The sequence below is a fragment of the Lepidochelys olivacea genome (assembly GCF_965140295.1).
Source record: "Lepidochelys olivacea isolate rLepOli2 genome assembly, chromosome: 21".
Lineage (NCBI taxonomy): Eukaryota > Metazoa > Chordata > Testudines > Cheloniidae > Lepidochelys > Lepidochelys olivacea.
In genome coordinates this window covers 16885609-16897807 of record NC_140431.1, presented here as the reverse complement: position 1 = coordinate 16897807, position 12199 = coordinate 16885609, and the positions used below count along the sequence as shown (strand labels likewise).

The 12199-nt window shown below is 51.2% G+C and overlaps 1 protein-coding gene across 3 annotated transcripts in view; it reads right to left on the bottom strand.

Moving 5' to 3' along the window:
* CPNE5 (copine 5) overlaps positions 1-12199 on the bottom strand; it is a 197881-nt gene that overhangs the window by 50961 nt on the left and 134721 nt on the right. For all 3 annotated transcript variants that reach the window (XM_084611211.1, XM_084611212.1, XM_084611213.1), the window contains one exon: positions 11380-11441. In XM_084611211.1, the coding sequence (XP_084467337.1) occupies positions 11380-11441 (62 nt within the window). The remainder of the gene's footprint in view (positions 1-11379; positions 11442-12199) is intronic.

The following is a 12199-nucleotide window of genomic DNA, read 5'->3' as shown; positions in this document are numbered from 1 at the left end:
GCCTGCTACTCAACAGCAACGCTGACTCTGCGGCCGCCGGACCAGGCACGTTAGCCATGGCAAGGTTTTAATCGGCTACATTAATTAGGCAACTAAGGAGACTGTACCCCACGAGTCAATCAGCAGTGTTTGTGAACGCAGGCACCTTCCTCTCACCCCAGCCCCGCTCCAGAGAAGTGGTTTGGTTGAATGGATGAGATGACAATGAAAGTATGGGTTTGATTCTCCTCCCCGGGTGTAAATCAGGAGTAACCCCACTGGGCCTGATTCCCCTCTTACCCACACTGGTGTAAATCAGAAGTAATCGCACTGGGTCCCATTCCCCTCTTACCCACCCTGGTGTAAATCAGGAGTAATCTTATTAGGCTTGATTCCTCTCTCACTCATCCTGGTGTAAATCAGGAGTAATCCCACTAGGCCCAATTCCCCTCTTACCCACTCTGGTGTAAATCAGGAGTAATCCCACTGGGCCCAATTCCTCCCTCACTCACCCTGGTGTAAATCAGGAGTAATCCCACTGGGCCCAATTCCCCGCTTACCCACCCTAATCCCACTGGGCCCAGCTCCTCTTTTACTGACCCTGGTGTAAATCAGGAGTGACCCCACTGAAAGCAGTAGTGTTACACCAGTGTGAGAGAAGAATCAGGCCCCTTATGCTCAAATCCCATCAGGATCAGGGAGATGTTATAAACTAAGGTCCAGCTGCCGCTGGTGTGAATCAGCCGCTACAGTGAAGTCAGGGGCGTGATGCTGATTTAAACCCACCAAAGATCTGACTCCTAGGGCCGAAATTTGACGTGTCCAACTTGAGACACCTCAGAGGCGTGATTGTTAACAGCAGCTGCTGAGCCCAGGCCCCTCTGAGGAGTGTCAAGCTGAGCTACCAGAGCACAAGGCTTGTGAGGAGTTACAGAGCAAGGCCGTAGCTGAGCCAGGCCAGGCCCCTCTGGCCCTGAGTCACTAGACTCACTAGCTCTCCCCACCACAGTGCAGAGCTGGGAAAGGAACCCAGGAATCCTGGCACGCGGATCATTGCTCCACCTGCAGGAGCAGGCTGGTCCCCACCTGTGGAGTGTTTTATTAAACCTCCGACAAATACACAGATCAAATGTATGCCTTGTCACCTCTGGACTATCATCCTGGGATGTGTGTAAAATGGCTTGACCTCCCTGTGCCTCGTGGGGCTGAGGGGTAGATAGTGCTGGCACTGAGAAGGAGTGATGGCTGAAAGGGCAGCCCATAGGCACCTTTCTGCCAGGAGCTCTGGCTTCTCCAGTCATCTCAGCTATGCCGCGCTGGCTGTCAGCCCCTGCCACAAACCAGCGTCAGCTGCTTCGTGACAAGCCCTGCCCTCAGCTGCCCAGGGAGACGCCGAACAAGGGGCCGATGCTGTCAACGGGCATTAACACCACACCCGCCAGATGGGAAGAGACAAGGCCAAAGCTCTTGTGAGAGCAGCCCTGAAAAACGCCAAGGGGCAAAAACCCAAAAAACGCCAAGGGGCAAAAACTAGCAGTGTGTGGGCGGGCACTGACAGCTCTGCAGACCAGGACCTGGGGGTGACAGTGGACGAGAAGCTGGATGTGAGTCAGCAGTGGGCCCTTGTTGCCAAGAAGGCCAATGGCATTTTGGGATGTATAAGTAAGGGCATAGCGAGCAGATCGAGGGATGTGATCGTTCCCCTCTATTTGACACTGGCGAGGCCTCATCTGGAGTACTGTGTCCAGTTTTGGGCCCCACACTACAAGAAGGATGTGGATAAATTGGAGAGAGTCCAGCGAAGGGCAACAAAAATGATCAGGGGTCTGGAACACATGACTTATGAGGAGAGGCTGAGGGAACTGGGGATGTTTAGTCTACAGAAGAGAAGAATGAGGGGGGATTTGATAGCTGCTTTCAACTACCTGAAAGGGGGTTCCAAAGAGGATGGCTCTAGGCTGTTCTCAGTGGTAGCAGATGACAGAACAAGGAGTAATGGTCTCAAGTTGCAGTGGGGGAGGTTTAGGTTGGATATTAGGAAACACGATTTCACTAGGAGGGTGGTGAAGCACTGGAATGGGTTACCTAGGGAGGTGGTGGAATCTTCTTCCTTTGAGGTTTTTAAGGTCAGGCTTGAGAAAGCCCTGTCTGGGATGATTTAGTTGGGGATCGGTCCTGCTTTGAGTAGGGGGTTGGACTAGATGACCTCCTGAGGTCTCTTCCAACCCTAATCTTCTATGATTCTGTGATCTGTCTGTCTGTGGTAGATGTCCCTTCCATCTGTTTTGCCTTTGCCATCTGTCTCTCGGCTCTCCTTGCTGCTGACTCTGCCTGCCTGTTGCTTTGTGGGTACCCAGGGGAAGATGTCTTGTGCTTAGCTTTGGCACTGAATCATTTGAATTCTGCTGCAGTGAGTGGTGGCCCTTTGTCTGGACAGAGCATGTCAGAAATGCTAGACCTTGCAAAATGCACCTTCAGTTTCCTGATCTCAGTTCTTACCAGAGTGTCCTCCCGACAGCCCCCCTCCCTGAAAATGGAATCATAGAATATTAGGGTTGGAAGAGACCTCAGGAGGTCATCTAGGCTGCTATCAAATCTCCCCTCACTCTTCTCTTCTGCAGACTAAATAACCCCAGTTCCCTCAGCCTCTCCTTGTAAATCATGTGCCCCAGCCCCCTGATCATTTTTGTTGCCCTCCGTGGGACTCTCTCCAATTTGTCCACATCCCTTCTGTAGTGGGGGGACCAAAACTGGACACAGTACTCCAGGTGTGACCTCACCAGTGCTGAATAGAGGGGAATAATCACTTCCCTCGATCTGCTGGCAATGCCCCTACTAATACAGCCCAATATGCCATGGGCTTTCCTGGCAATAAGGGCACACTGCTGACTTATATATTCTTATCCACTGTAATCCCCAGGTCATTTTCTGCAGAACTGCTGCTTAGCCAGTCGGTCCCCAGTCTGTAGCGGTGCATGGGATTCTTCCTTCCTAAGTGCAGGGCTCTGCACTTGTCCTTGTTGAACCTCATCAGATTTCTTTTGGCCCAATGCTCCAATTTGTGTAGGTCACTCTGGACCCTATTCCTACCCTCCAGCGTATCTACCACTCCTCCCAGTTTAGTGTCATCTGTGAACTTGCTGAGAGTGCAATTCATCCCACTATCCAGATCATTAATAAAGATATTGAACAAAATTGGCCCCAGGACTGACCCCTGGGGCAGTCCGCTTGATATCTGATACGAACTAGACATGGAGCCATTGATCACTACCTGTTAAGCCCGACAATCTAGCCAGCTTTCTATCCACCTTATAGTCCATTCATCCAATCCATACTTTTTTAACTTGCTGGCAAGAATACTGTGGGAGACCATATCAAAAGCTTTGCTAAAGTCAAGATATATCACATCCACCACTTTCCCCATGCCCACAGAGCCAGTTATCTCATCATAGAAGGCAATCAGGTTGGTCACGTATGACTTGCCTTTGGTGAATCCATGTTGACTGTTCCTGATCACCTTCCTCTCCTCCAAGTGCTTAAAATGGATTCCTTGAGGACCTGCTCCATGATTTTGCCGGGGACTGAAGTGAGGCTGACCAGTCTGTAGTCGTGACCTGCTGTGACCACACAGCTCCGGTCATTAGCATGGTGGGTTGTGATTTCATTAGTCTCTTTCTCTTGTTGATCACTATACTCTGCATCTTTTCTTAACCTTACTTTGAATGGTCAGTGTGATCCAAAGCCAGTGAACTCAGAGGTTACACTACAATGCACACTCACATATAAATACCATCTCACTCACATAGCTCAAAAGATCGAGGGAAACTGTCTCCTGGACAAACTGGTAGGGGTCCAGCCAAAGTGCAAACACTGTGTTGTTCGGGGCTTGCTCTCTGTAACTCAGCTGGAGAACATTATACCCCAGTTTGGTTCAGCTCTGCCCATACGAGACTAGTAGACACACAACGTAATCATTCCATGAGTCACAGGCTCACTGAAGTCAACAAAACTTCTGTGGTCACCAGTCTTAGCCAATATTCCCGCACCTAACGTCCCATGTCACAATGCAGCCAACAAACTGATCACCAAAGTACAGGAAACGCCACACGTGCCACTGTTCAGGGATACACAGGATGTTCCCTGCCACCAACTGTGTAGGGAAATCCTGTCTGGACCGTGCCGTGCATTCTCCATCCAGCTGATAACATCATCAACTCACTGGGGTGGACAGAATGGGAGAGAGCCCCTCTGGAACATTATCACAAATGGCTCCCTGGCTTTGGGCTCTAATATGCCTCTGGAGCCAGCTTCACAGGTTCTGGTGTGGTGTGATTCGCTGTGCAGAGACTGACCATGCCTGGAGTACCAGGGCAGCCCACTGTGTGCCTGTGACACTGTGAAGGATGCTGCGCATATGCTGGATGGATGCTGGTTTTGTGTTGATACACAGATATACACACACTGCACAAAAAGAAAAGGAGGACTTGTGGCACCTTAGAGACTAACCAATTTATTTGAGCATAAGCTTTCGTGAGCTACAGCTCACTTCATCGGATGCATACCGTGGAAACTGCAGAAGACATTATATACACACAGAGACCATGAAACAATACCTCCTCCCACCCCACTGTCCTGCTGGTAATAGCTTATCTAAAGTGATCATCAAGTTGGGCCATTTCCAGCACAAATCCAGGTTTTCTCACCCTCCGCCCCCCACCCCCCAAACTCACTCTCCTGCTGGTAATAGCCCATCCAAAGTGACCACTCTCTTCACAATGTGTATGATAATCAAGGTGGGCCATTTCCTGCACAAATCCAGGTTCTCTCACTCCCTCACCCCCCTCCAAAAACCGCACACACAAACTCACTCTCCTGCTGGTAATAGCTTATCCAAAGTGATCACTCTCCCTACAATGTGCACATGTTTTTGGAGGGGGGTGAGGGAGTGAGAGAACCTGGATTTGTGCAGGAAATGGCCCACCTTGATTATCATACACATTGTGAAGAGAGTGGTCACTTTGGATGGGCTATTACCAGCAGGAGAGTGAGTTTGTGTGTGTGTGTGGGGGGGGGGGGGCGGAGGGTGAGAAAACCTGGATTTGTGCTGGAAATGGCCCAACTTGATGATCGCTTTAGATAAGCTATTACCAGCAGGACAGTGGGGCGGGAGGAGGTACTGTTTCATGGTCTCTGTGTGTATATAATGTCTGCTGCAGTTTCCACGGTATGCATCCGATGAAGTGAGCTGTAGCTCACGAAAGCTCATGCTCAAATAAATTGGTTAGTCTCTAAGGTGCCACAAGTCCTCCTTTTCTTTTTGAGAAGACAGACTAACACGGCTGTTACTCTGAAACCTGACACACTGCACAGTTCACTCTGTTCCATGTACGCTCTCAGCTGGGCATTCATGCCTGGCCACTAGATACAGCCCCCTGGCTCATGTCAGGCAGGCCTCTATCCCCAGGGGGGAAGCGTGTATCTGTCTCATGATGTCAGGTCTTAAATCTGCTGGGGTTACTGCTTGGTCCCCTTTAAACCAAATCCCATCTTGCACACGCAGCTCATCCCTGACCTGTTTGGAGGGAGTGACCTCCTGCAGCCCTTGCTTCTTGCGATGTGGTCAGTCCTCTTTTCCTGCCTGCGGCACCCGTCCTGTTCAGTGCTTTGCTGGATTGCCCAGAGCCTCCCAGCAGAGATGGGGAGGTACTCCAGCATGCTGCTAGACTATCTGCTGTCACAGACCCCTCTGTGGCATCTGTGGCAGGTCTTCCCTGCTCAGCACATCTGCCACCGGTAGTGCCCTTCCTACGCAGTCTAGTCACATGCATGGTAGTCACGTGGGTGCACTCAGCAGTGGCTTCTTCGTGATGGTTTGTGCACAGACTGCACGTCCACCTGGTGTGCAGAGGAGAATGGATGGGATCAGTCCATCCACAGAGCCCAGCCAGGAGCGCCTCTTCCGTCTGAGCACATCCCCCTCCTACGTCTGCCAGGTCTCTGCCGGCCAGTGCTGTGGGCTGCTGACTTTGCATCAGTGCTGCTCCTAGGCCTCCCCTGGGACTCTAGCTGCTCTGCAGGGCGGCAGCACATTAGGACTGGCGCCTTGCTTACCATTTTCTTTCCTCGTCCATATGCCCATCTGTGGGTCTCTAACCACTCCAATGCGGTGTTGGCTGCCTCCCGGGCTCACAGGTTTCTGACTGGTGTGTGCAGAGTCTGGAAAGATAGTGGCCATCCCTGTAAATAGTAGATAGTGGCCATCCCTGTAAATCGCTGGACTCCCCTTACATCCTTTGGCCTGGACATTTCCTTAGTTTGTCAAGGTCTGTCTGGAATCCCTCAGAATCCGACATTCCCATTCCCTCACACAGCCGGGCCTACACGCCGCCCTACACTCTATTCCTTTGCACAGCTTGTCCTACACCCCCTCACTACACCCACCACTTCTTCTCTCCCTCCCCAAATCTATTCCAGAGAAAAGGTTTCCCCTCGATGGCCTGCAGCAGATTGCACAAGGGAGCCCTGCCCCACCAGTCTTGGACAGCATCCCCATCAGCCCCTCTCTCGGGGATCCCTGTGAGCGTAATGCGAACAGCCATCACATCTGTACCATTCTGAGCCCCTCTAGTTAGCACAGAGCTCAGGCAGCCAACTGTCAAGGACGGGAAGCAATCCAGTGAGCTCGTCAGTTGGCACAAGGTAAAAGAGATCATGGTTAATGTGACAAAACAGCCCCGTCGCTGGGGAAAGAAGGGAAACATTCACGGCTATGACAGATGTCACCGATGTCTGTACAAATGTAACATTGCCTGTTTCCGATATCATGCCAGCAGAGCCATGCGAGGGGAATTGTTGTTCTGCCCTGAGAATCACAGGGACTGGGGAAGAGGCAGAGGAGAAAGGAAACCCACTGTGATGAAGTGGGACTGTTCTTAATGTTCTCTCTGAATACTGTGTGTGTGCCTCAGTTTCCCCTAGGCATTTCTTAAGTATCTAGGTGGTGGGATAAGCTGTGCGATTGTTGCAGAGCCTTAGAGGGCAGTGCAAGGCTGTCTAGGCAGAGAATGGCCGACACCCTGTCTCCTGGCAACTGATGGCCTGGCCCTTACCCCCTGCAAGGTGAGAGCTAAAGGTGTTGGAGAACAAAGGAATGAGGTGACCTCCTGGCCCAGGGAAAGGGACAAAGCCCAGAGGAGGAGGGGGTGGAGGGTGAGTCAGTTGGGGGCTGGCTGGGGACATGGAATGAAGTGCAGACGTGGTTGTCTGGCTCACTGCCCCCCAAAACGGACCCAGCTGAGGGATCCTGTTCTCTGCATCTACAAGCTCTGTTTTAGACCATGTTCCGGTCGTCTAATAAACCTTCTGTTTCCCCGGCTGGCTGAGAGTCACATCTGACTGCAGAGTTGGGGGGCAGGACCTTCTGGCTTCCCCAGGACCCCGCCTGGGCAGACTCGCTGTGGGAAGCGCACGGAGGGGCAGAGGATGCTGAATGCTCCGAGGTCAGACCCAGGAAGGTGGAAGCTGTGTGAGCTGTGTGTCCTGCAGACAGGCTGCTCCCAGAGAGGAGACTTCCCCAGAGTCCTGACTGGCTTCGCAGGGAGCAGTTCCAGGGCATCGCCCGGGGACTCCGTGACACCCACTTCATATAAGATCCTTTTCAGCACAGGAGGGTCGGTATCATAATCTTCATCCGTAAAATGGAGCAGCTGAGGAACAGAGAGGGGGCATGGCTTGCCCAAGCTCATATAGACCTGAAGAGGAGCTCCGTGTGAGCTCCAAAGATGGCCTCTCTCACCAACAGACATCAGGCCAATAACAGACTTACCTCAACCACCTTGTCTCTCTAATACCCTGCGACCTACGCTGCATACAAGGTCATACAGTGAGTCAGCAACAGAGCAGCCCTACCTCCCACTCCTCTAGCTGCTAGCTGTCCCACCCTCCCACAGCAGGGACTAGAACCCAGGAGTCCTGGCTCCCACACAGCTGGACGGGACCAACCTTGATGCGTACAGGGAGCTCCTGTGTATAGGCTAGTGGTGAGTGGGGTGTATGAAGTCATTTCTCCAGGTTCTGGCCAAGCTCGTCACACCCTACGATGTCAGTTCCTGGCTCTCCCCAGGCTGACTGTGGTCTGGAGCCGGAGGTTAAAGCAGCAGAAGCTCAGGTGTAAAGAACACAGCCAAAGCTTCCCATGAGGGGCTGTGCGGGCGGAGCTGCTGCTGACACCTGGCAGGTAGGCCTCTGACTCGCTTACCTGCATCCTGAGGCACGTGCCCTCCGGAGCCATAGGCAGAGGGTGCTGCAGGCCTGGACTGAGGTGCCCGGAATATGAACGCACACTCCCTAGCCCACAGACACTAGTTCTGTACACAACGCCCACCCAGGAGGCCTCCCAGGTTTGCAGGAATCTGCTGCCTTGCCACAAAGTCTGTCTCACTGGCAGCCAGGAGCCTCTGCAAACTGTGCCCCTTTCTCTCCCTCTGTCCAGGTATCCCTTCTGGGTACCTACGTGTCAATAGGTCTGCCCAAGTGCAAGGAGCCATTGCAGCACAAGTGAGTCTGCCCAGGAGGGGCCCACACTACGGATGGCACTGGCAGCATCACCTGCTTCAACCCATCGCCATCTGGCTTCTGCATCCTTGGCCATCAGTCTAACCAATTTGTAAGCAGGCATCATGCCATCCCAACAGGCAGGCCAGACTACAGAAGGCCAAGAAATTAGATGCCCAGAGCATTGCACAGAGCAGCATTCTCAGCCCGTAGAACTGCTGCTGGTCTCTGATGTCCTAGCCAAGCGAACCTCTGTTGCAACACCAGCACTAGTCTTAGAAAGTAGGGATGGAAAAGTCCTATTAGCCACGCAGCCCATCTCCTGGGGCCATTGCAGGACTGTATGATTCCCTACAGGGCGTTCTCTAGTGGGAGAGTCACCCACGCGACACGTGCCAGGTCACCTGCTATATTTGGGTTCCATATATGAGTAGTCGCTAAAGGGTTAATAAATGATTAATACATATTTTAATAAACAGTTAACAAATCGTTATAAAGTCCAACAGATCTACAGGTCACTTATACCCATCGTTGTACTGATGTGATCATACCCATCATCTAGAACACGTTTTCCTCCTCTCTGCAGCATGTTGCTGACATCTAGTAACCCACTGACACACAGACGTTTAGTAGAAAGTGACCCTGTTATTTTACAGTCTCATAAAGGGACAGATCCCCAGCTGGGGTTAAAGGGCGCAGCTCTGTAGACTTCAATGAGGCATGCTGAGTTACACCAGGGGAGGATCGGCCTAAAGATCTCACTGTTAAATTAACTATTCCTAATATTTAGCCTGAACATTCCCTCTTCTAAATTTCATCCCATTGCTCCTAGCCACAGCTCTGTGCATCCCTCTCTTCCTCCTGGGGGCCTGATTCTCTCTTATTGTGCTGGTCTCAGAGGAGTAACCCCTCCCCCCAAAGCCGAGTCGCTGGTGTGAGATGAGAACCGGGCAGCTGGTGTTTTACATCCTTCCAACCTGTGAAGCCTGCGCTATTCCCCGTTAGCTGGTGGGAGTTGGCTCTTTTAATCTTCCCACAGCAATTAATCCTTCCTGCTCCCTGACCAAAGACCCCCAATTCAGCAACATGTTTCTATTCATGTGGCAACAGTGCGAGTCCAGGTGGGGCTTTGTGCTACCACTGTAGGGAAGGACTGACACCTTTGGGTGGCTAATCTGAGAGCTTTAAACGGAGCCTAGTCCTCCCGCCGGCTCTCGGCAGGGGTGTGCATTTCACCCTTAGTGAGATGGACCCAAACCAATATCCCCTGTCTGAACTTGGGACATTTGCAATCTGGAGCCGAATCCTGAGGCCAGAGCCTGTCTGCCAGAATCCCCTCCCAGAATTCTCTAGGCCGCAATGTGGCAATCCCGCTGGGTTGATGGTACTGCAACCTCCATTGCCTCCCTGGGTGTTTTCCTTATGTCGACTGGGCTCCAGTGATGTCTTCTTAACAATCTGTTGCTGACAATGCTATTATCAGCAATTGGCCCCTCCAGCAGCTGGTCTGCTAGTGCAGATGGGATCAGACTAGTTTCAGCACCCTTAGAGGAAGCTTGATTGAGACTCATAGCACATCAGACTGATCCCTTGATAAGCAGTGTGTAACGCTGCCCGGCCAGATGCCAGTGCTTGCCCAGGCTGCGGGCATTAGTTAAGAACTGGCAAACTAATCACCTGTTAGTTTTGCTCAAAATAGGTATTAGTCTGCTCTGAATGTAGTCAGTGTTTAGACTCTGAAATGCTTGTAAGTGGCTGCATGCATTAATCTCACGAGCACTCTCTGTAGTCCATGTGATAGGGAAATATGTAAGTTTTGCTTCATAACTTTGAAAATGTTTGCTCTGAACTTGTGAACCCAGGTTAAAATGAGATGGGCTCTCAAGGAACATTGCAATACAAAAGATTGGTTAACGGCCCTCTTGGACCAAGGACTTGGAAGCTGAACTAAGGAAATAAAACAAAACCACAGGAAAACTTTCCATCTCTCTCTTCACTGTTTGAACTCTGAAAGGGCCAGAGACTCTAAACTGACATAGAGATCCCCACAGGTTACCTCGGGGGTCTGCCCTGAAAGACACTTTGAATTGACAGATCACTACAACTTTGTCACCTTTAAGATTTAGATGTGAACTCATTTGGGTGTACATGTTAGCTTGCTTTAACTTGTAAATAACTCTCATTTCTTTTTCCTAGTTAATAAATCTTTAGATAGTTCAATACAGGGATTGTCTTTGGTGGACGATCTAGGGTACCAATTGATCTGAGGTTAGTGACTGGTCTCTTGGGACTGGAAGCAACTTGAACGCTGTGTGACTTTTCTTGTAAGTTTATCACTAAGTCCAGTTTGTCTGGATGGCAAGACGACTGTGACTCCATGGTAAGACTCCAGAAGTTCACATTTGTTACTGGCTTGGTGAAATCTTACAGGACACACCAGCAGTTTGGGGTGCCTGCCCTGTTTACTGACAGTGCCCTGAGGTCGGCACTCATGGTCATGAGCCACTCCCGACAGCGGCTCTGTTTTCTAGTGTAGCTGGGGCCGAAGAGAATCAGAAAGCAGCAGAGGCTGGATCAGGTTTTGCCAGGCACCGTACTGTCCACTCAGGGCTTGCCACCCCTCTGCAAAGTTCAGGCAGAGTCCTTGTTTCTGGAAGGGTCGTGAATTTACGCTGGACATTGCAATGGGATTTCTTGGTAGCTACACCATCATCATCACAGGCCAACACAGCATTATTGGGCAATTCACTTGTCCTGAAACAGACAGTGGCCCTATCCTCATCTGGAGCCAGGCTGTTCAGCGCCAGGATCCTGTTTGTTTAGGAAGGGAAACCATAACCCACTTACCCTCCTTTGATGTAATCCAGGAAGGTGTACTCCGACTCCACAGTGAATGAGAGCAGCGTCACCTCGGAACCAAGAGACAGGGCAACACGTTACACAGCCACCAAGGCTGCAGGGATCACTGGTGCAGGGCTGAGTGCCGAGGAAAGGTGCTAGTGGGATGCCCCTGGAGACTACAGATTTCTCGTCAGCCCGAGGAAGTAGCTAACGTCCCTACACTGCTCTCTGGCAATGTGGGTCATGTTGGGCTGGTCGGACATTTTCTGTCAAAACTATTTTTCAGTGGAAAATTGAGCTTTCAACTACAGTGTTTTTTGGTGAAAATATCTGAATTTCATGGGAAATGTCTGCATTCCTTGGAAAATCCCCCTAGGAACTAAGACACCCCGACTTTGAAGGGATGCTGTAGCACTTCAGGGGAATTGAGATTCAGTCACTTCATGCGCCATTCTTCTCTATGCACTGGACTTCATCTCCCATGACGCCCCACGGCCAGGGACGCCCAAGTAACACTTCCCTTCTCCAAGAGGGGGGACTGCAGTGCATCATGGGAGATGAATACCGACCAAGAAAAAAGCCTGGCTCATAGAAGAGGATGGAGGCATGAGGTGCCCAAGCTCCAGCTCCAACAAGGCGCTGCAGCAGCATTTCCAAATTTAAAGGTTTTGGTTTTCAGCTGAAATCGTCTGAAATTTGAATTTCTGGTTGTCACCATGGATCCTCCCCGCCACCCCATTTTGATCCAGCTCTTGTTTCACGTCTGCCTGGAGGGCCCATTAGTTTCAGTGGGTTAGGGATTCAACAGGAAGCACAAGTTTCACTC